Source organism: Sinohyriopsis cumingii, chromosome 5 (assembly GCF_028554795.1).
Source record: "Sinohyriopsis cumingii isolate HCF-2022 chromosome 5, ASM2855479v2, whole genome shotgun sequence".
Lineage (NCBI taxonomy): Eukaryota > Metazoa > Mollusca > Bivalvia > Unionida > Unionidae > Sinohyriopsis > Sinohyriopsis cumingii.
This window is the reverse complement of record NC_142965.1, coordinates 34,324,630-34,349,887: the sequence shown is the minus strand read 5'-3', so window position 1 is coordinate 34,349,887 and position 25,258 is coordinate 34,324,630. Positions and strand designations below refer to the sequence as shown.

The 25,258-nt window shown below is 35.9% G+C and overlaps 2 protein-coding genes across 4 annotated transcripts; one reads left to right on the top strand and one right to left on the bottom strand.

The window, feature by feature from the left end:
• The first annotated feature begins 355 nt into the window (after positions 1-355).
• On the top strand, positions 356-3,013 carry LOC149798917 (E3 SUMO-protein ligase ZBED1-like). Its single transcript, XM_089958107.1, has 3 exons — positions 356-1,687; positions 2,167-2,303; positions 2,914-3,013. Exons 1-3 carry the CDS (start codon positions 356-358, stop codon positions 3,011-3,013), a joined length of 1,569 nt encoding a protein of 522 aa, XP_089814233.1.
• On the bottom strand, positions 2,756-24,957 carry LOC149798916 (octanoyl-[acyl-carrier-protein]:protein N-octanoyltransferase LIPT2, mitochondrial-like). 3 transcript variants are annotated; one of them, XM_089957828.1, is made up of 4 exons: positions 24,842-24,957; positions 13,365-13,486; positions 5,156-5,503; positions 2,756-3,685 (listed from the first exon to the last, which is right to left on the bottom strand). In XM_089957828.1, the coding sequence occupies exons 2-4, from the start codon at positions 13,474-13,476 to the stop codon at positions 3,351-3,353; spliced, it is 795 nt and encodes a 264-aa protein (XP_089813954.1). In that variant the 5' UTR covers positions 13,477-13,486; positions 24,842-24,957; the 3' UTR covers positions 2,756-3,350. The 3 variants fall into 3 exon arrangements, with proteins under 3 accessions (XP_089813954.1, XP_089813955.1, XP_089813953.1); XM_089957829.1 differs by having other exon boundaries at positions 24,852-24,957; XM_089957827.1 differs by lacking the exon at positions 13,365-13,486.
• Positions 24,958-25,258: the final 301 nt, after the last annotated feature.

Below are 25,258 nucleotides of genomic sequence, written 5' to 3'. Positions count from 1 at the left end.
AATAATGTAAGTGTCAATTCTTTTCTCTTTGCGTGGGACTAAACTGTCGGTATGGGTGTGGAACCAGTGATAGAACTTATAATTATTCTTAATCACTAAGACGTTTGGGATGCTTTCATGCAATGAACTACAAACAGCGGGGTGACCAAGGTGATTCCAACATCCGGTCAAATGGAGCAGACGCAAAAGGCCGAAAATATTGAACTCGAGTTACCTGCGATTAGAAGATCATCGGCCTGGAACTATTTTTGGATATCCTGTGGAGTATGAGAATGGAGTAAGAAAAGTAGACAAGTCCAGGTGTGTTTGCAAACTGTGTTTTACAGCTCTTAGGAATACTGGAAACACCACAAATATGTCTACACATTTAAAACGGCACCACCCAACCATTGCCATTGGAATTCCTTTTAAAGATGACAAGATTTCAGCTCCCAAGGTCAGTGTTTCTCCTACTCCTAAGCCATCACATCCAACAACCACTGGTCAGCTCAGATTGACTGAAGTTTTTCAGTCTCCATTAATTCCATCATCGCAAAGATCACAGACAATCACTAAGCATATAGCGATGTTTATTGCACATGATATGCGCCCTTTCTCACTGGTTGATTCGCTAGGTTTCAGAAATCTAATTCGTACCCTGGAACCTCGCTACATCATCCCATCAAGAACACACTTTGCAGAGAAAGTTATCCCAGACCTATACCTTCACACCAGACAAGAAGTGCAAAGCACCATATCAGAGGCAGAATCAGTGGCCATTACTACAGATGGTTGGACTTCAAGGGCTACAGAGAGTTACATAACAATCACAGCTCACTTGATTGATAAGGAATGCTGCATGAAAAGCTTTGTTCTTCAGACGAGACCTTTACACGAGTCTCACACTGGTAAAAATATAGGAGCAGTACTAGTTGATGCCAGTAAGGAATGGCAACTGGAAAGGCCCCACAAGTTACTCCCCATAGTAACAGATAATGCTGCTAACATGGATGTTGCTATTCAAGAGGCAAAGTTCACACCACATATCAAGTGCTTTGCACATACTATAAATCTAGCAACCCAGAGAGGGTTGCAAGTTCATCAGATGTCACGCCTTCTTGGGAGGATCCAGCACATTGTCTCGTTTTTCCATCGCAGTACAATTGCTACTACCCTGCTGAAATCCAAACAAGAGCTGTTGCAGCTTCCTAAACACAAACTTATCCAAGATGTCCAGACACGTTGGAATAGTTCTTATGATATGATTGATCGACTTTTAGAGCAGCAGCCTGCCACTGTAGCTACTCTATTAAGTAAGGAAATCAGACAGAGGGAGACGGACTTAAATACTTTATCAGAGGATGATGTATCAAATGCAGAGGATATTCTCAAACTGCTCAAACCAATGAAAACCATTACAACGATATTGTGCGATGAAGCAGCACCTACCATATCAATGATTTTTCCTCTTAAACATCGTATTATTAGTGCAGTGGAAGTGCAAGAAAGTGACTCTGCACTTGTGAAGGCAGTCAAGGTGGCAATCTCCCAAGACCTAGACAAAAGATACAATGACAAGGACACGCAGCAGTTTCTGTTGCAGAGTTGTGCCCTAGATCCAAGATTTAGGGCTCTAACTGATGTAGACGATGCTACAAGGATCCAAATATATGCTTCCATTGTCATGCAAACAGTGAAGGTCAATGAGGTAAGTCAAAAATTTACATATGAGTATCGTTGTGTTATCTACGTGCAGCAGTTGAAGTATAACATAATATTATTGTCCCCTTTCAAGATTTTAAGGATATATGAAATTTCTTTTGGTAGTTAAAATTGGACACTTGTCCCCAAAGGTTACCCTAGATGCACCACTGATCTTGGTATGCCCCAGAGTCACCTTCAAAGTTCTTATGTCATCCGATTCTCTCCATCTCCCTCTAAAACACTGACACACACACACATAGAGCAAACACACAAACTATTACATAACTTCATTGTTTGAAGTTCATAACTTCATATACACAAATATTTCTTAATATTCAATATTGATCTTATATTGATAAAATCATGTTGTTTTATTTATATTAAATGCCAGTGAATTAATGCTAAAATGTTAATTAACATAAAATTGCAAGATTCGTATTAACTTAAGGAGTACATATTATATAATTTTGATTTTTATTACAGTGTGAAACAGTAGTGAAGACAGAGAAGACTGATGACCTCACTCATGTACTACCATCTAGTCTTCCCCCACTACCACAGCTTCCTGCAGTACAAGTTACAGAACGAGATAACAGACCAGCAGCAACATGTATCGATATGTATTGTATCGTAGACTGTGTATCGTGTATCGTGTCGATACGTGGCACAGGCGTATCGTTTCAGCCCTACTTGGAATGCATAATCTTTTCAGAAAATGTCTTTGTCAGTAAAATTTATACCTTGAATGTAGCCCATACTTTAAAAAAAAAAAACAAATTCTGTAGAAATTAAAGCAGTAAACAACAGCAACCTCCGGTTCTCACAGCTGCTGATAAAAAAAGCTATTATAAAGTACAAAGGTATACCAGAAAGTTTGTATTATAAGGTCAATGCAAAACTTGACCTGAAAAAATAATGATCATAACAACAATGAGAAGGAAAATATCCCCAAAACAGTATTGTGTTTATAGGGAAGACCAATATATGAATCTATCTGAAATTAAAAATATCCTACATCATGATGGCAACATGAGAATAATTTACTGTAAATCACAATGTAGTTCACAAAATGTATAATTTGTTTTACAAATTTATTAAAGACACTGCATCAACAATAATCAAAGACAGCATACACTGCACTGATCACTCAGCACTTAACTGTGTCACTGATATGCTGCATTTACTAAATTCGTAAAAAATTAAAAGATCCAACATTCTTGTGGTTTACAGATGTAGTCATCTGAATTTACAAGTGGAGATTCTGATACTGTTCTCCCTCTTTATCACCATAGAAGTGACCTGTGTTCTAAGTGAGGCCACCTTGCAATGAGATTAGTTCCAACAAGGCTGTATTGCACTGTGCAAAGAACACAACATAATGAGGACTTTGAATGATACGAAAATTGGTTCGTAACAGTTGGAACTATAATCAAGTGAATTAAATTAGGCAGCAGCAGCATAACAAAACTGAAATAACTGAATTGGATACATGGCAATACCTAGGTTATAAGAGGGCTATGGGGTGGGCTATAAATATACTAAAGGACCACTTTACTAGTTATACGTAGATCCACCTATATTCATAACTGTTAACTGCAAAATCTAAAGGTGACATGCACAAAAAGAAATCCACTAAGATGAGTAAAACTTGTATTTAAATGATGGAATTAACTGTAGCATGCTGATTCTGTCAATATACTTGTACTTGCACTGATAGCTAAGTTTTCCTTTATCCTTGAGAGATTCTTTTCTGTAGGAATAATTGTATAATCATGTTCTTCTAGCATCTTAAAATCCAATTCACACTGAAAGTTTTCCTGAAAAGATTCCAAGAAAAATGGAATTGTGTGTTCAACAGTCACATTCTTCTTAAGTTCTTTATCAAGGGAGGTAACATCTTTGCCTTCCAGTCCACATGGCACTATATGTTTAAACCAGTCCAAGTTAACATTGCAATTTAGAGAGATTCCATGTGTTGTCACAAATCTACTTCCATGAATACCTACAACAAGAAATGAAACACAATCAATATAAAAGAAATCCTTTTAAAAAAAACACAAGTATCAATTTAAACCAAATTTATTTTACAACTGTCAGAAGAGAATAGAGTAAAATACCAATGCCTATAATACAAAAAGTAAGTATAACAGCAGGTAACCTAGAATAAAATAACCCTAGACTAATAAAATAGGACAAGTAATACTGAAAGTATATTTAAAAAACACAAGGTCTATAAAGGTGAATGTTAATCACCAAATTGTGTGGATATTATCTGGTAAATAATAAATTAAAGGATTAAAGTCTTGTGCATCAAGATTTAAAAACCGTAATGATGGTTTACCATATATATACAGTATGAGCACACCTATAAATGGCACAGATCCAGCTCTGCCGTTGCATAATCCAGTGGCATAGCTGAATTCATTTAGTTTCTTATGAATGCTCAGTCAAACAATCAACACAGAACCTGATCTGCTGGCACATAATGTGATGGCAGATCACGGTCTATGTTGTTTGCAGTCTGACTCAACTTATAAGGAAGTATATACTGTAATCACTGAGAACTGAGTTTTATAGGCAATGCACCAGCAAGTCTTTTAAAACTAATTTTAATGACAGTGAAACCATCATTAAAAGACTAAGACCTAAAATTCCTAAAATACAAGAGTATTATCTGCATTCAACAAGTCTATTAGAAAATTTGCTATATGTAGCGCCGTGTAAGAGTTTCTTGTATCAGGAATGAAATTTCCCACTCAGAAAATCAAGAACTATAGATGAATAGTCCAGTTTTCTTTCTCAAGGCCACTTTCAGTTTAAATCTTGGTGTGATTACAGTCATTCCTTCCTCTGAGACCTTGATATGATTAATATTCTTTCAATTTTATGCGTTTCATAATTATCATATGGTTAATATGATAATTCACAAAAAAGGAGATTTTACAGTCATTTGAAGAAAAAAATCCTAAACACATTTGGGCAAAAAAATGATTTTTTTTGTAACACCCTCATGCATTCCAATCTAATGTAAGAACTGCCAAATCAAAGCTAAAGTGACCATCACAGATCTGTGACATACATACATACATATATATATATATATATATATATATATATATATATATATATATATATATATATATATATATATATCCTCCAATTTCAACCTCATTATTTCAAAAACTGATTTTAAATTTATATTATTTCTGTTTTTTAATACTTTTTAAATTTTACTTTAAAAGTTCAACACTGTTTTCAATGCAATTTTACCTTTCTTTCCAAAACAAACAAATCTATTTGCTTAAATAATCAGAAAATCAAAAAGGAACCTTGGAGCAGTGTATTGACAACAAAATACAACTGTGCGCTATGAATAATAAAACTGAGACATTTTTGGCAGCTGCCACATAATTTTACTAACCAAGAATATTTGAGGAGGAGGAAACTGCAACCTCTGAACTAGGTATCTTACCTACTGCACCTATTTTCTTGTCTCCAATCCAAGTTCCAATATTCTCTGTTGTCCTTGCCTTTAAACCAAAATGACCACATGTCCTGGTCATAGTTTTTTCCAAGGAACATACATAGTCTCTGACACCATACTGGAAGTCTTTTAAATGAATCACTGGGTAAGCAACCAGTTGACCTGGTCCATGAAATGTTATTAGACCTCCACGATTTGTGCGATAAAATTCAGCTCCAAGAGATTTCAGTTTTATCTCCTCTTCTTTGCTGTAATTTTTATCTCTAATTCCAACAGTATAGACTGGGTTGTGTTCTACCAAAAGGAGGACATTGGGACTTTTCTGAGTGGTTCTTCCTAAAATGTAGAAAAAGATGATCTCATGTAAGTGCTCATCTCAAATCAAATTTCTCAAGCAAATGAATCATTATCTGTCAACTGGCAAGTAAAAGGTTGCAATTATTCAATGAGTTCCTCAAATTTCATTTCAAATGAACAAAAATGTAAGATACACATCACATAATATAAAAAAATCTAATTTTATTCATCAAAACTGCAAAACAGCTTTGAAAGGACTTACAAGTACATTTGGATTTCATAGATATTATCTTTGCCTAGTACAAAAGCATGACATGTATGACATCATAAGAAAAATATGGCAAATGACAAGGGGTCTATTAGCCTCAACAGCAGTGGTTTATGTTATAACAGAAAATTAAAATGTTTACATAATGTATCCACCAGCTTTAAGGCATGTAATGTGTGTATCCACCAGCTTTAAGGCATGTAATGTGCATATCCACCAGCTTTAAGGCATGTAATGTGCATATCCACCAGCTTTAAGGCATGTAATGTGCATATTCACCAGCTTTACAGCATGTAATGTGCATATCCACCAGCTTTAAGGCATGTAATGTGCGTATCCATCAGCTTTACAGCATGTAATGTGCGTATCCACCAGCTTAAAGGCAAGTAATGTGCATATCCACCAGCTTTACAGCATGTAATGTGTGTATCCACCAGCTTTAAGGCAAGTAATGTGCATATCCACCAGCTTTAAGGCATGTAATGTGCATATCCACCAGCTTTAAGGCATGTAATGTGCATATCCACCAGCTTTAGTGCATGTAATGTGCATATCCATCAGCTTTAAGGCATGTAATGTGCATATCCACCAGCTTCACAGCATGTAATGTGCGTATCCACTAGCTTTACAGCATGTAATGTGCGTATCCACCAGCTTTACAGCATGTAATGTGCATATCCACCAGCATTAAGGCATTTAATGTGCATATCCACCAGCTTCAAGGCATGAAATGTGTGTATCCACCAGCTTTAAGGCATGTAATGTGCATATCCACCAGCTTTAAGGCATGTAATGTGCATATCCACCAGCTTTACAGCATGTAATGTGCATATCCACTAGCTTTACAGCATGTAATGTGCGTATCCACCAGCTTTAAGGCAAGTAATGTGCATATCCACCAGCTTTAAGGCATGTAATGTGCATATCCACCAGCTTTTAGGCATGTAATGTGCATATCCACTAGCTTTACAGCATGTAATGTGCGTATCCACCAGCTTTAAGGCAAGTAATCTGCATATCCACCTGCTTTACAGCATGTAATGTGCGTATCCACCAGCTTTAAGGCAAGTAATGTGCATATCCACCAGCTTTGCAGCATGTAATGTGCATATCCACCAGCTTTAAGGCAAGTAATGTGCATATCCACCAGCTTTAAGGCATGTAATGTGCATATCCACCAGCTTTAAGGCATGTAATGTGCATATCCACCAGCTTTACAGCATGTAATGTGCGTATCCACTAGCTTTACAGCATGTAATGTGCATATCCACCAGCTTTACAGCATGTAATGTGTGTATCCACCAGCTTTAAGGCAAGTAATGTGCATATCCACCAGCTTTAAGGCATGTAATGTGCGTATCCACCAGCATTAAGGCATGTAATGTGCATATCCACCAGCTTTAAGGCATGTAATGTGCATATCCACCAGCTTTACAGCATGTAATGTGCGTATCCACCAGCTTTAAGGCAAGTAATGTGCATATCCACCTGCTTTACAGCATGTAATGTGCATATCCACCAGCTTTACAGCATGTAATGTGCGTATCCACTAGCTTTACAGCATGTAATGTGCATATCCACCAGCTTTAAGGCATGTAATGTGTGTATCCACCAGCTTTAAGGCAAGTAATGTGCATATCCACCAGCTTTACAGCATGTAATGTGCGTATCCACCAGCTTTAAGGCAAGTAATGTGCATATCCACCAGTTTTAAGGCAAGTAATGTGCATATCCACCAGCTTTAAGGCATGTAATGTGCATATCCACCAGCTTTACAGCATGTAATGTTCGTATCCACTAGCTTTACAGCATGTAATGTGCGTATCCACCACCTTTAAGGCAAGTAATGTGCATATCCACCAGCTTTAATGCATGTAATGTGCATATCCACCAGCTTTAAGGCATGTAATGTGCATATCCACCAGCTTTACAGCAAGTAATGTGCATATCCACCAGCTTTAAAGCAAGTAATGTGTGTATCCACCAGCTTTAAGGCATGTAGTGTGCATATCCACCAGCTTTAAGGCATGTAATGTGCACATCCACCAGCTTTAAGACATGTAATGTGCATATCCACCAGCTTTAAGGCATGTAATGTGCATATCCACCAGCTTTACAGCAAGTAATGTGCATATCCACCAGCTTTAAGGCAAGTAATGTGCATATCCACCAGCTTTAAGGCATGCAAGTCTGTGCATCACTTCTTAGATGAGATTTATACATGCCACTTGAATACAGCTGTCTATTTTTGTACATGTTTGAGTTCTAGCTGAGGTTTCCATACTATGAAATCCCATTACCATTTTATTAATGGCGGTAACTTGAGAGCTACGGTCAAATACATAGAAATTTTCAGCCAGGTCTAGGAAATCTGGACATGAGGCTGGTTTTAAAATTTAAGCATCAGTTTTAATGAATAATAAAAATCACAGCTCGAACAACAACCATTTTTCAACTAGTTCATACCATCTTCATTATTACCATGAGAGATCATTTGGGTGGGATTTACCAAAGAAACACTGGCTATGATAAGTACAGAAATAAACAGTATTTGAAAAATGATAGAAAATGGAAGGCTTCTGTCACAATTTGTAGCACTTAGAACAAGCAGAAAAACTGTAGCTTTTTAGATAGCAGAGTGTTTTGATGCAAAGTCAGCTTCAATTGCCATATCTGTATTTGACCTTAGTACACTGACATTAGTAAAACAGCAAGGGTCTTGTATAACTAAAGCTGTCTCAGCTTTGTAAGGCCATGTCATATTAGTGCTGAAAAATCTTGGTACATACACAAGACAGAATCACCTATCTTAATATGCAATGCCATATCCCCTTCAACAGTATATTGTACAATGTTCAATCATTAACTGTTTAGGGATCATATATAAATTGTCCACCCAAGATGTATGTTAACCAAGGATAATATGACAAATGCTGTAGGTGGATAATTCATCATCTGACCTCAAAACAAGAAAAATCTGAGCTAATTCCAGGACTTACTAAGATCAATTCCCAATGCATCTTATTTTAACAGTGTGTCCAAATATGCAATTTGTCCAAACAATATCATTTAGTGAACTCTGTTGGACTAAATGTTTTGACAAAAAAAGTCAATAATTACAATCTACTTTTCAAAATAATTTGTTGTGTTGCTACTGATCCTGTCCCACAATAGTGTTTTACTTTATGTCAACCAATACAGTACAAGTCACACTAGTCATGTAAGCACATTTACTCATTTTAAATTAAACATAAATTGTTCTTTTAAAATTTAACACTGATTTTCTTTAAGCAAAGTCTATTCAATCATGATTACTGAATGCTCTGCACCTTAACTGTCATCAAGAAGCATCCGGACAAAAATTATCGATCTGTATGGTCTTTTACAATGGTGGCCACATACTAAACTTGGGTCAAGTAAAGAGCATGTCGAGTGGAATCGACACAATATAGGGTAGCACAAATTTGTTTAGCAATATGTGTAGCTTTCACTACGACATCAAAACACATAATATTCAATCTGGATTGTACTGGATCACACCTTCAGGTTCATTTCATCCAAAAAAATGTCTATGCACTTTAACATTGATTTTGCTGTATGCACTTCTCGGGGCATCTAAATAATAACCTTCCAAAGGAATGTGGATGTTAAAGAATCCAAATGAAGTGAATAGTTGCCACTTAAAGTTATGCTGAATCAAATTCTAAATATGACACCCATTATTGAAATAGTGTTGAATGTGTACATGACCTGTGTGTCTTTTACAAGTGCTGTCACCAGAAGCTGTGTATTGAGTATCATGCAAAAAGCTTATTCAAAGACAAATTATAATTACTCATTTAATCAATATTAACCAGATGTTCTGAGCTAAATCTAATAGTTCAGTGACTAAAATGTGATGGAAAAATACAGCAGCTTTCATGTTAGAACAGAGAGGTCAATAGCAATAACACCCTCATACACTTTTCAAAGAGTTTTAAAAATTACAAATGAAACTGTTAGAATCTTTGATCATGTGGTGAAGCCAATGATTGTATTTATGACATATTCAGAATTTTGGGTGAAGAGAAGTCAACTGAGAACTTTTCAATTCTAATAAAAAAAGAAAAAAGAAAGAATTTTGAGTTCCTTGAAAGAAATTTAACTCTACTAGGCAAAAGAATTTCCAGGAATTCAAGACAAGACCATTTCTTCTTCATAACTGTTGAGTGTTGAAACCATCTCTGATATTCTTCAGTGATATCAAGATTTTCAAATTAGCTGCTGTGGTGGTCATGCTGGATTTCAGGTTGGCACAATATTCAATTATGACCAAGGCAACATCATTAGAAGTCTTTTGGTGAAACTGCAACTGCAAGATTTTCGATACAGCAATTTTGGCAGCCATATTAGATGTACAATTGCCACCATTTTCACTCTGGACCAACTAGGTATCAAAAGAAATCTATCTGCAGAAACCTCATGCTGATATAGCTATCAATGGGATGAATAGAGATAACAGTATTTGAAAGATGGCCACCATAAGAATACTTTTTACGAGAACCCCATGTCAAATGACTTAACATTTAAATTTAGAATCAACAAGACATTATAAAAAGTCTTCAGGTTACCAATATTGATATGACTTTCTCTTCTGGGGGAAATGTTTTGGAGGAATAACAATATCAAGATTTTTAAGATGGCAAACATGATGGCCATATTGGATATCAGATGCTCACCACTTCCATTTAGGACCAACTAGATATTATAAGAAGTCTTCTGGTGAAAGCACAATATCATTATGACCAACTATCAAGGAGAAGTAGCAATAATATGATCTTCCTGTTGGCCATTGTGGGATGGTCATATTAGTGATTATATTGGCACCATTTTTATTTATGACTAACTTGACATTATAAGAAATCTCTCAATCAAAACCCCATACTGATATGATCATTCATACAGAAGGCAAGACTTTAAAATTGGCCACTGTGGTGGATGTCTGAGTGGCATAATTTTCATTAAGGACCAGCTAGACATCAAAAGAAGTCTTTAGCAAAATCCCCATGCTAATATGACCATCAATTCAGGGTAAAGTTTCTAGGAAAAAATTCTCAAGATGGAAACTGTTGCAACGACATTGGATGTGTAAACTGTGCTATTTTCATTAGGATCAACTGTGTAAACTGTGCTATTTTCATTAGGATCAACTGTAAACTGTACTATTTTCATTAGGATCAACTGTGTCAACTGCTATTTTCATTGGGATCAACTGTGTAAACTGTGCTATTTTCATTAGGATCAACTGTGTCAACTGTGCTATTTTCATTAGGATCAACTGTAAACTGTACTATTTTCATTAGGATCAACTGTGTCAACTGCTATTTTCATTAGGATCAACTGTGTAATCTGTACTATTTTCATTAGGATCAACTGTGTCAACTGTGCTATTTTCATTAGGATCAACTGTGTCAACTGTGCTATTTTCATTAGGATCAACTGTGTCAACTGTGCTATTTTCATTAGGATCAACTGTGTAAACTGTGCTATTTTCATTAGGATCAACTGTGTCAACTGCTATTTTCATTTGGATCAACTGTGTAAACTGTGCTATTTTCATTAGGATCAACTGTGTAAACTGTGCTATTTTCATTAGGATCAACTGTGTCAACTGTGCTATTTTCATTAGGATCAACTGTGTAAACTGTGCTATTTTCATTAGGATCAACTGTGTCAACTGTGCTATTTTCATTAGGATCAACTGTGTAAACTGTGCTATTTTCATTAGGATCAACTGTGTAAACTGTGCTATTTTCATTAGGATCAACTGTGTCAACTGCTATTTTCATTTGGATCAACTGTGTAAACTGTGCTATTTTCATTTGGATCAACTGTGTAAACTGTGCTATTTTCATTAGGATCAACTGTGTAAACTGTGCTATTTTCATTAGGATCAACTGTGTAAACTGTGCTATTTTCATTAGGATCAACTGTGTAAACTGTGCTATTTTCATTAGGATAACAGTGGCCAAGTGGTAAAGTGCTTTATGATCTTCCTCCACCAGTTATACTGGCCGCCATGTATAGCCTATTTCGTGCTGAAAATGGTGTTTAGACCCTACAACAACAATAGGAAATTGCAGCAGCAGGCATAGCAAATGACATCAAAGTAATAATGTTACTCCTTATTTCCTGGTAATACATGCAGATTTGTTTTTTTTTAAAAGTCAGGACAATGTTATTTCCAAAGATTATGGGTGAAAGTACCAAAATAATCTTTTGGCGCGTAGATCATTTATCTTTTTGATTTTTTGAATGCCACATTATTCTTGTAGAATAAACTTAAGAATTATGATGTGCACGTCATAATGTTCAAGTGTTCCTGATTGTACTTGTCAGATATAAATAGTACAACATTCATTTGTAATATCTTTCAAAGTTTTATCATACTATAATACTTTCAGTAATTTCTTTAAAGTGGGTCTTGGAGATAGAATGGAAATAAAACAGAAAGTATGACAAATTAACTGAAAATACCACAAGAAATGTTCCCACTGTATAGTTTGTACAGGTAAAGGTATGAAATTGACTTCAACCAGGATCGGGTTTAGGATGTTGGGGTTTTTCACATCTGTTTGTTTGGTGTGCAGACTCATGGAGTGAATACAATAGAATTGGCAAGGGTGCCAAAAAGAACTATAATGGCTATAATAAAATCTGTGACAGACTTCCACGAGATTAAGTAGATTTCCACTAGTTTTGTGGGGCTGGGGGAATCCACCAAGCTGAGTGGACATCCACTACTCATACTGGTCACTTAATCCTCTCTACATCCACAAATGGGCAAGCCATAAAACACAATGCATGTACTGCATCTGTCTATCCATCAATCAAGTTTGGCTCAGTTATTTTTCCACAATGTAGCTTGGACTCAATGATGACAAGTCACCCTTTCCAAAGGATCTGACTTGAAAAATACACCCTGCTTTATAGGAGGTCAGTGAGAATTTGGCTTTTATAACCATAAAAAGGGGTGTTTGCTGACTTATAATCAAATACATATGGTACTTGCTGGTAGGCATCAATGGCAATTCTCTAAACACTGCTGAAACAAAATGTTAACCACCGCCACTTTAAGTTACAAGAGTGAAAGTAAGTAGTCCATAAAAACAAATTTCAGGTTTATACAATATGGACAAGAATTTTTGTACCCCATTAATCTTTTGAAAATTTGCTGTTCTGTTCAAATGTGTCAACAAAATATTCATCTGACAATATGTAGCAGATTGATGCATGAAGTATGTGAATTCAACTGTACCTACCATTCTTAAATACATAAATTGGTGACAAAATCTTAAGGACAAGTGATTTTATCCTCCACCAATTGTCCTGGCCAAGTAGATAAAAAAATAATCTGCTCAGTTCTAGAATATGTAAGAATACCAATCCGATATGATCTTCCATTTTCGAAGTTCAGATATGTGTTCCAATAAATGTTTGATCTTCAAAACAGTCCACAGCAACTTAAGTATCTACTGATTATTTCAGCCAAATGCCAACCACCTAATTCCATACCATCAATCCCCTAACTACGGACACAAGATGAACTGATAATTCAAAAAATAGGCAACTCACTTAGCTCAGTTTGGTTACCTGCAATGTAGTCCAGTAAGTTCCGTGCATGATGAGTCTGGATATCAAATGCAGGCATAAATCCCATCCTGTGAAGGTTTATCACCTGAACCAGTCTGGAAGTTGCAACCATTCTGAGCTATCTGAAAGCAAGTTTTTTTTTTTTATAGTAAATTATATTTCTACTAAAAAAGCTAAAAGCCCTACTAACTCCCAAACTAAGCCTTCCTAAAACCAAAATTTGTCTTCTCTATCTATAATAAATAGACAAAGCAGAATAACTTTTGCCCATTAAATCCCTTTGACATCTACCGGTGGTGCTAGCTTTAAGATGAGTGGAACATAGTGTAACAGAATGCTTGCATTAAGGGGATGATGAGATGGCATAAAGTAATGTGATCGGGTAACTATAATAGGTGAAACTTAATTTACTAAATTGTTTCCTTTTTCAAATCCACCCCCCCCATCACATTCATATTAGGAAAATAGGTAACAGGTGGAGTGAATGTTGACCATTCGACCTATTCATCCAGGAAACTTCTATGGGAAGAATATTGGATCTGCCATATGAAGTTTAACCCAATCTCTTCATTGCAAGTAACACAATTAGAGGTGATGTAGTTTACATCTGGAAAGAAGAAACAATGAATCTTCATACTGCCTAAAATTTCAGGGCAAAACCAGCAAAACCTATGCAGAATGCTTGTCCAGAAGTTATGCTGATGTCAATTGAGTCTGACAGTCATTTGTGTGACTGAGTCTACCAGATCCAGAGTTTGTTGCTGTGGAACCAAGTCTTCATGGCCTCCACAATATCTTTGAATGAGATATGAATGGTCCAGACAAGGCCTGCAGATTACTCTTATCTCATCAGCAGAGATCTTCAACAGGTAACGCTGTTTTAGTGATATGTCAGAGTACACTGTGCATATTACTCACTTAAATTACAATCGGAGGTCTTGAGGGCTTATGTCCCCTTATCAAGGTTTGACTGGGAGAAAGAAGCACCTTTGAGCTTCACAAACCAGATCAGTCCGCTTCTGGTAAGTCAGTTCTGTTTGAAAGCCTTTTGGGTTGTGTTAATACAGGTGATAGGTCATGTGATGACACTGCTAGCAACCAATTCCACTAAAACTGGGTTGTGAGGTAAGGATCGTTGATGCTTCTGATTGAAACTGAAGGAAGGCTGGGTCAACAGAGAGAGCATGTAATTCACCAACTCCACATGCTAGTGCAAACACTATCAGGAAACAAGTTATGTATGAAAGGAGCTTTAGTACAGTCCTACAAAAGGGCCCAAATTTGTTTGAATTCAACCAAGTCAGAGCCTAAGATTCCACTTAGGAAACCAATGTGAGTGATTTTGGCCTAGCAAATCAAATACTGGATAATAATCCAGTGAAGTCTTTGTTATTAATCAAAATCCTACCTACCATAAGGACAGAATATGCCCATAATAGTAAATACCGCCAATTTTTCTCTTCAAATAAGCAAAGAAAAAACTTAGCTACTTGTAGGGCATAGGCACTCAAAGGGACAATGTTTCTGACAGCACCATTCCCTGAAAACATGTTACTGCCCTTTGCAAGCCTTTAAACTGGTGAGGACTTCTAGACTGTGCAATTCTTTCCATGACCGTAGGGTTGAATTGTTTCAGCTGCCAGCTCTCCGGACAAGAGCAAAGTGAGGAAAGAGAAGATGATCGAGGCAAGCGTGGCACATGTGGGTCCAAGACGGATTGAGAAGATTAGACTGGGCCATGGTCTTCATAGGTATATCCATCGCTAAATCAAGATTGTTGATGCAGGATTTGTCCCAATGGAGAGGTACAATCAGAATAATGTTGCACTCCTAGCTGCTCAATTCTGTATAATCTTGGAACTAAGATGGTTGAGGGTAGGCAAAAGAGCCATAGATCCTCCAAACTGAGAAAGTGTCGATGGACCAAACCTTGGATCCAATACAGGGGAAACAAAGGAGGAGAGTTTGTGATTCTACCTTGTTGTAAAAAGATCAATCATCATCAGATGGCCGAAAAAGCTCGCAATTCTGATGAAAGACCTTTGAATGGAGGGACCACTCTGTATGGAGAATCTGTTCCCTACCTGACTGAACCAGAAAAATACACCTAGACTGCCAGGAATATGTCTGATCTGGGTGTTGATGCTGCATTATGCAATGATGGAATGCCAAACCAAAACGTAGAGTTGGAGTGCTTTGGTACCACCATGTTTGAAGAGGTATGTCATGTATGACATGATGAGCTCCATCTTTTTCTTAGGATGGTCACTCCAATAAACTGATAGGCTTTGATGATAGCTTTTATCTCCAAGAGATTGACACAGAGACCTATGTCCTCCAGGCCCCACTGATCGTCGACAGCATCAAAGTCCGGTAACAGATGATTTTCTACACCACAGTTACTTGTGTATGTATATACAGTCAGATCAAATCTGTGTACAGCTGTTCAAGAGGTATTCCTATTGTGAGGCAACCTTGGTTACTTCATTGGTCAGGGAATGATAGCATCTCACTAGTTACACTGATCTTGTAATCAATGGAAGTTCTCATGAGATAGCTTGAGAAAGCAAGGTCATCTAGAAAGGATGCATTTAGAGGCAACCCTGTGGGATAGGATCTGCTGCTGCATAATGCAATCAGAGGAGTTGCAGAAACTCCCTGATTGTGATCTACTTTGTGTAAAGAATGGATTTAGACCACTCAGGGCCCCCTTTGTGTTAGTAATGGATTCTGCAAGGACAATGACGTGGACCACCTGAAAGTGGGGAAGGCATACTAGGTTGAGAAAATCCATACCCAGATGGATGGGACAGATAAAGATGGGACTTCCAAATTGATCAGAAAACCAAGATGATGTACCGGTAAAAGGAAAATTAGGTCATTCTTTCCTTTGAGCAGAAATGTAACTGATCATGTTCCTGGAGGACGTCATCCAGATATGCTGTTGTGGAAAAAGAGAAGTTTTATGGACCAGAGAATATGACATAGTGGCGTAGTTTCAAAAGGGTCCAAGGACTTATGCTCAAACTGAAAGAGTGTGCGAAACTGATAACAGTTTTGTCAGATTGCAAACCACAGGAATTAAGGACAGATGGATGGGAATATGAAAATAGTCATCTATCAGATTGAGACATATGGAAAATTCATTTGGATGTATAGAAAGGTGGACTTATCTTGCCATCTCCATTCTGAATGCCATTGGTCTTCCTAGCTGGAAAATGCTTGAAAAAAAACTTGGACAATGTAGATTCTGAATAATCTCCACTGCTTGCTTCTCAATGAGCATCCAGATCTCTTGCTAGAAAGACTGACAGTACTTCCATCAGGAATGTAGAGAAGAGGGTGTTGGCAAAATGTGAACTGAAGTCCCTCTGAGACTATATGTATCACCCACTTACCTGACAGAAAGAGACTGATTCAACGCTATTTGAAAAAAACAAATGAGTATGGTGCCTAGTGGATAGTTGTCTGTGAGTAATCTAGGACATGAGTCAACAACAAGAGAGCAAGAGAGCAGAGGCATCTGGGTAGAGAAACTTTGTTTCCTATCTGCTTGATATGGCTGCCTACGAACTGATTAGTAGATTGTCTTCATGCAAAGGATTCAGATCACAGCTGGCTTTTGGGATGAGCAGCGAGCGGTCACATATCTCCTTATTTCTGGTCATCATATCAATTAGGGCAAATCGAATATGTTGTATAAAGCGATGGATGCTGCACAAAGAAATGGAAGGGCAGATCTTGAGCAGCCTGCCTAAACAAGTCCTCTCTCTATCTTGCCACCGTAGAGCAAAAGCAACCCAAAGGGAGGTTTACAGGGTTGGGGGTGAATGTGCATTACTTGCCTTGTCTCCAAGCCTGAAAAATTGCCAAAGACTGTCATCAAGTCCAAAAATGAAGATGTGGTCATATTGCAAATGAGCTTTGAACTGGTGTACAGAATGTCTCTAACCATCATATGTCAGATTGTCTTGTCTAATGTCAGGAGGTCTGTGATGAAGGCATCAGAATTTGTCTTGTAGAGCAAGACTGCAAAAAATGCTAAAAAGCTTTGGAATTGCCGAAATCACTGGTCTTGCAAATTCCTAGATTTTTCCAAACTCTGGGGAAGAGGAAAGGAAGGGACAACTTCCTCTTTGTCAAAAACAACTGTATGCCGATGTACAAGAGATGGTGGCAAGAACTCAAAAATGTTATCGCCACCATAAAGCTATACTCAGTCCACTCATTGGCGGGATCTTAACATGAACTATTATCAGGTTTATCCCTGTATTCAATGTGCGGGTCATCCTGGACGACCAAATGGCACACATGCTGCATACAGCCAATGGTATACACTTTGCTTATGTGAGACACAAGTCATGAGATTCTAGCTGACTTGTATTCTTGCAGTTAGTATATTTAGTCATCACAGTTCATTTTGAAATGATAAAGTAAGAAAGAGAAAAAAGAAATGCATTAACTGCATTAACAGTGCTAAAAGAAAACGGTTTTAGACACAAGCCCAGTGCTGGCCAACTCCACAGGCTCAGACTCCAATTTCCATGTGCCCAAAATTGCTCCTTTTTCAATATTGTTTTTCTTATATCAATGCAACTGCTACATTTTAAATACAAAAAAAATAAAAACAAAATCATATTAATTGACTAGTGTGTTTATCTAAATCTCAAAAAATTTCAAAGCAATGTTTGTCTCCATGTCCTGAGGCCAGTCATGGTCTAATTGCTCAAACAATATCCCTCTAACTTAGTGGATAAACAGCATTTAAGTTCAGAAGCATGTATTGATTTTTATAGTTTCTGTTTACTTTCGATGTTGTTCATAGAAGCCACTTAATTTGTTTAACCAGTATTTCATTATATTAGTGTAAGCATGAGCATGGGACAGATGAATTATTATTCATTAATCTTTCACTTAAAAAATCCTGAACAACCTAATAGCAATTAAACAAGACCATGAAAAAGATCAAAATAATTAGGTATGTTTTTTTGCTGAAATCATGTTTAGTCAGTCTTTTTTATCTCGACTCCAGTGAAGGTTGGACGATTTTTATAATGAAAGACTCAAAAGCCACGACCACCTCATTTGAACCCTTTATTGGTGACAATACCTCAAAAAACATCCTGCATTTGGCCTAAACTCTCCAGATTACAACAATGAAGTAATCAATTAACAAATTGTCACATGTACAAGCTAGCCTTATTGACAATTAGCAGCCACACATCATTGCAGAGATTGCAACAATTGCGGGAACAGTTATGGTCCCCACCAGACTGGTTTTAGCTGGTTTCTAGCACATAAATATCCGAAACGGTATTTTAGAATCTCATATATGTTAAAGCCATGTCAGCACTAGTTACAGTAATACAGAAAACCTCTCCCCCATTCATAGATCATCACATGAATCACTCTGTACTCAAAGTTATCCATTTCAGTGGAAGCATGATAAACACCAAACTAATTCATAGAAAGATTTTGACATTGATTTTATTATAAACATGATTTTTCAAAACAATGTAGCAAATCAAAGACAGTGTAGCAGCTACTGAACTTGGTATCAGAGCTGCACTGATTTGATCTAACATTTAACCAGTCTGCTGCAAATGGCTGATGTATGAAACAACCAATGAAAAAGCCAATGCTAATGACACAGGATGCTGAGATTACTAATATAATGTGACCTTTCATGCCCATTATCATCAGAAAACCAACCATGAATTTAAGTTTCTCATTGACATAATAGTATAATGCAGACAAGAGTACCTACCAAAGTGCTCAAGTCAATTTGAGTAAAAATACTATCAACTTCATGCCTTCGTAATTAGGAGTATCAGTACAATTATGAGTACTTTTCATTCAGATGCCTTTCATTAGTACAAACTGAGCATGTCTGGCATTGCAGCTGCATAAAATTCAGAAGCCTGATACTTTATTGTCTGTGTCAAGAAGAAAAAAAATCAGACCATGTTTCAGTGCACATACCCTATTATCAATGATACCAACTAAAATATTGCAAGCATTCATTCAAAATGGGTTCATATAATAAACATTAAGTTTAAGATATCTCAATATACTGACCATCTTTCACTTGCTGGTATCCTAATAACAGTGCAACATTAGGTGTTAGTTGAAATCAGGTCCGTGTACTGTGGTCTTACTTAACCGGTGATAAGATTTATCAAATGCTGGGATTGACCTCTAAGACGGAGTCAGAAAACACAAGACAATCTACTAAATTGCCAGTATAAAATGTAAAATGTTGGGTGGAATTAGCAACTCTCTAGTAAAACATCCTCACACAAACAAATTAGTCATACAATGTAAGACACATCACCTGATATTTTTGTTCTGGGGGGTGATGGCACTAAAACAAAAACATGTGCTATGTCTTACATTGTAAGACTAACCAGCAAATATCACTTTAACAGATTCACTCAGCATTGCTCATGAGCACCTATTGTTGAGAACGCGAGAGAGTGTAACTTTGAAATGTGTACTGACATTCCATTACATATTTACAGGCATAATTACTGCATTGTACCTAACTAAAGTTACGGGCTGCAAAACGTGCGATCTTCGCAAATTGTTTACTTATGGACACTTGTGTGCACATGTGAAAACCGGTGACAAGAGCGATATGTACAATGTTTTCAACTCTATGGTGCATCCCTTCTTGAATTACAGAACAGTGGTAGATGCAAAAGTAAGATTTTTACTTACCATTAACTCATTCAACATTAGGAATCCTGTTCCATGCAAGAATTATACATTGTCTTCTTCACTGCACAAAACATTGTATACTTGCATCTCTATTTTCAAAATAGGCAAACTATGCGGCACTAACGTCAGCGCCGAAATATGACTGGCTCAAAAGGTTATACTTATTATCATAGGAGCACGGACTTGTCTCAGCAGTAAGACTTCGCGAAAATGCCACGTTTCGGAGCCTGTAACTTCAGTTCGGTACAACACAGAAAAGTCAATGATGGCTTGATGGATAGAAAAATATCTCAGGAGTAAAACAACCATATAGTATGGTCATGTGCCTTTAAAGATGGAAATAGCAGAAGGAAATTGAGGGTCATGGGTGGAGCGAAGTATTTGGAAGTTCCGTACCTTCTCTTTTATATATTATGATAGAGATGGTCCTATGTCCTATGGGGGTCGGTAATCTAAGGTATTTTTGTCACTCTGTATGATTTTTTCCATTAGATGATTGTTGTTTTTTTTCTTAACATCAAGTTCGTGTTGAGCACCTGTGATCGGTAATATAAATCAACACAAGGAGTTCAAGCGTGACCACAACCCTCCCTTCGATTGTCTCACTAAACACCCCAAGACTCTCCAAGAACACATCAAGACTTTATAAATTACCTAATTTAAATTTCAACAACAACACAAAGAAAGAAAGAAACAAAAAGTGTACATTTTTAGCGATTGTTTATGTAACAGGAAAAGTATCAAGGTCAAAGAGTTGCCAAGGGAAATAACTCACACTTAAACCAAGAGTGTTCTGGTGCAGTAACATGAATATTTATCAACATTTATAAATAATTAGCAATACCATATGGGAGCAAGGCAGTTCTACCCCAAGAAAATTTCCAAGACATTTTGACCCCAAGACACTTCAACTCCATTCAAGGGACAATTCGACCCCAATTCATGCATATTTAAAACAATAATTAGCACTAATATTAATTTCCACTCATCCCACCATTATTGACGTCTGCAATTAAATACGATACCAATGCATCTCTATGTCGCCAAAAAAGATGTCAACAGTTAATTATAATTCACTTTTATTAAGTTTATGAATGCACGCTAATCTGAATGGAAGAAAAAAAAATCACATTTACCGCACACTATAATTTTGCATCCAATGTTTTGGAAACAATTATTATCAAACTGCTAATGGTCATTTCCATTAATCACACAGTTATTCAATGATGTCTGCAATTATTAAAAAAAATATATATAAACATATAATTATAATTAAAGTCACTTTTATTAAGTTAATCAATGCAAGCTAATTTGAATGAAAATAAAAGGTTTAAAAATTAAATGCACCACATGATTTAAATTTGTACAAAAGGGCCGAAAATTTTCATTACATGCCAGTTTTTACCCTAAACTTTAAAGGTGTTTGGCATAATTGTGTGTAAATTTTGGATTAAGTTATTGTAAATAGTTTATATTCTGACATTTCGATCGGAAATATTTTTGTATAATATGAACTGAATTGTGTTAATTGTGACAATGGCATTTTATCCTTGTGCAAAATATCATAATCATGTCAGGCCTTGCCAGCTTGCTTTGTCTTGTAACAGATGCGGGAAATGGCATCATCATATTTGCGATACAGGTTAGTGTAATGATTCATTATATTTTTTATTCTGTTAGTTTTCCTCTCTTAAATATTTATTTATTTATTTCTGAGTTGAACATACCAAGTAGCATAGATGTTGCTTGTATATTCATACATTTTATATATATATATATATATATATATATATATATATATATATATATATATATATATATATATACATATAATGATTTTATTCCTTCAAGCTTGCCAACATCATACAGTTCTAGACTTTCTTTATTTTTAGAACATAACGTAAATAATTAAATATTTAATTAATTAAAGATTGTCAAAATATCTTATTAATTTCAATATTTCAGACTGACTCCAACATTGTTTGCAGTAATTGGGAAGTATTAAATGTTTGACTTTAAATACCAATACATCATGTTCTGTAGTTTCAAAGGTATTTTATTTCTAAATTAATTATTACTGAGCATGAAGTTAGTAGCGAAATCTTCTATTCAGTAATTCAATACTACTACTAATATTTAACTTTCCAAAACACAATAATCTTTTATAATTAGCAGTATATAATAGTAATAGCAGTGTATTTTCATTTCATGTACTTTGATTTATGTATATGTGTAATGTCCTTGAGGAAGTTTGCGAAAATCTGTCTTTTGCTTTTTGGATTTGCACCTCCAGACGCTGTTATGTACGTGGCAAATGTGTTCTTTTTTTTGTTAAATGATTATTTCCGCTGTTGTGAAGGGCGCTTCTATCATCCATGAAATGGAGCTGTGTCACGCTGAAAAGTTTAGGTAGGCTATTAGGTCTTGTGCGTGTTGTGGTTTCCAGTCAACAGAAAGTTTTAGAATGTTACTGATGGACTCTGCATTGTCATTAGTCAAATTCACACGTTCAGTATTTTTGAAGCTAGGTTTTTGAAAACACATTTCTGTAATCTTGGTTTCAATTTATTTAGAAAGTATGGTGCAAATGTTGGATGCTGTTCATTGATGATTGTTTCCAGAAGTCCCGATCGACTTTCAAAATATATTGTAGTATTTGTGTCTGTAATGCCACCGGTACCAAATATTTGGGTCATTATTATATCACTTTCACCCTTTTCCACCCATATTTTATTCTGAAGGAAGTGCCTGACATTATCCTTTAGATGTTTAGTACAAAGATAGCATGTAACCGAGGGGAATAAAGGCTCTATTGGCTTGGTTATACTCTTCTCATCATCACTTCCAAATTCCATCATTTTAGGCACTCTTACTTCCACGGACTCAACACCTCTATCTACCTCTGTAGCAATATGTTCCAGAAAATTCATGTAAGTTCTTTAAGAAGCCTCTGTGTACAGAAGGGCAGGATCAATACATACCAGATGTTCGTTTGTACTGTTTCCAACGAATCTTTGATACGTTATACTATCATTTTACTCATCAATTACTCTTTGATACGTTATAATATCGTTTTACAGTTCAATAACTCTTCATGCAATTTGTTTTGTAAATATAATGTGAAGAAAGCACGATTTGCAAGAAATCAATAATCAATATATGCATTACTGTTTGATAGTGTTGATAATGGCCTGATTTACGAAAAGTTAATTTTATATTTTCTTTATGGAAACATTGGAAAGTTATTTTCGTAAAATAAATGTAAATGCGATAGCTCATATCTTTTATTATGATTTCATCTAGAAACTTACTATATTAAATAAATTTAAAACGAGGAAAATTTATCTTTTATATTATATTACTCTGTTTGCAAAAACATTAATAACTTCTAAAATAAACCAGTCATGTGTGTTTCATTGTTTGTATTTCTTCTTTTAATCAGTCTGTCATTTGGGTCATATTTTTGGCATGTCCTCTTGATTCCCTATTGAGACAGAGTAGTTCATACACTGGCAGAAAGAATGTAACATGTAGAACGCCACTAATTGTATTTATTTCAGTAAATACATCTTACGATAAGGAATAAATTATATTTTTCAATATACAGCATAAGAAGAGCAACAACATGGCGGAGGGTTGACCTCTCTCTCTCTATATATATATATATTAGGTAATCCATCATCTGGTTACATATCATCCCATCCACCCGACTAAAGGTGTTAAAGCATCAATGTATAATTTCTCAGGTAAACAAGATTATAAAGCTGTCTACTTGACCTAGGTCACAATTAGCATTTTTTGGAAATAATACTACTTAACGGAATCTTCCAATGTAGAACATTCTGGGTTCTCATGAAGATAAAATCTGTGATAAAATTATAATACAAATTAAAGTGTAAGCAAAACAGTCATTTATTGTCTTTAACACGTGAATATTAGATTATACAAATGAATATTTATCAAATATTAAGGCTTGATTAATGGAAAGAACACATATTGTGTGCTTATTATACATTAGTGTCTTTAACTGACCTGACATCATTAGATAAACTTTCAATGGAACACATGGGATGATTTAAGTGTATTTGAATTAAACAGCTAGGTGGTTTGTGAGTTACTGTTGATAATTAATTGTCTGTGTGACTGTACCAATCATTAAATGACCTATATATTCAGACAGTTTAGATAAATTACATCTGATGTGTCAAGCGAGACACTGACGTAAAATCAAGGGAATTACAGAGCAATTTTCCTTCCCGGCTACTTAAAATCAAAAGAAATCACTCCCGTGGAGTCTGTAACACTCTTTGGTCATGTGTTTTAAACGTCTGTCAAAAATTTTGATGCATGATTTTAAATCAAAATTTCTATATAACGCGTTTATAACAAAATAAATGAGATAAGTATTGTGCATTGCCATTTAATGAGGAAACTGTTTTAAAAATAATATAAAATTAAAGAGATTTGATGCACAAGAGTTAGTTTCCATAGGTTATTGGAAATAGGACCATCAACCAATACTATTAATCATTGATAGTAACAATGTCCGTATGTGTGTTTGCTTTTTTTTTTCGCTTCCTGGTACGTTTTTGAGAGCTTTGGTGCAAATATATATAATACTGGGGTATTCTTGGAGAGTCTTGGGGTGTTTAGAGATCGCTCCCTTCGAATCGACTTTTCTCACGCGTCTTTTATCGCTCCAGAATCGCAAGAAGACTGAAAAATAACACATATACATTCAAAAGACAGTGACGTACCAACGCATACCTCTCGAACGACCATCGCATTAATCCAATCCGGCGATTTAACCTTTATTTTCATATTACGGTCACAAACCCTTTCTAGTAGACACACCAGACGGAAGTAGCACATTCTACCGGTTTCTACCCTGCAGTAAATTCTAATAATCGTACCGAACACGGCGCAGAATCAGTGTTATCTTTTAATACTAGGGACAATTAATAATGCGGTATCAATAGATTAGTCGAATTTGCTCAGAATAATGAATTCACCATGAAAATGTTATTTACAGTATTATATCGCTACTATTTTCAAAAGTTGTAAATAAAATGCTCTCACTCTGTACATACATACATACATAAATACATATAGTTGCTTATAGCGTTCAGACTCTCCTCGCATTGTATACACATTAATCCTGATAATTTTAGCAA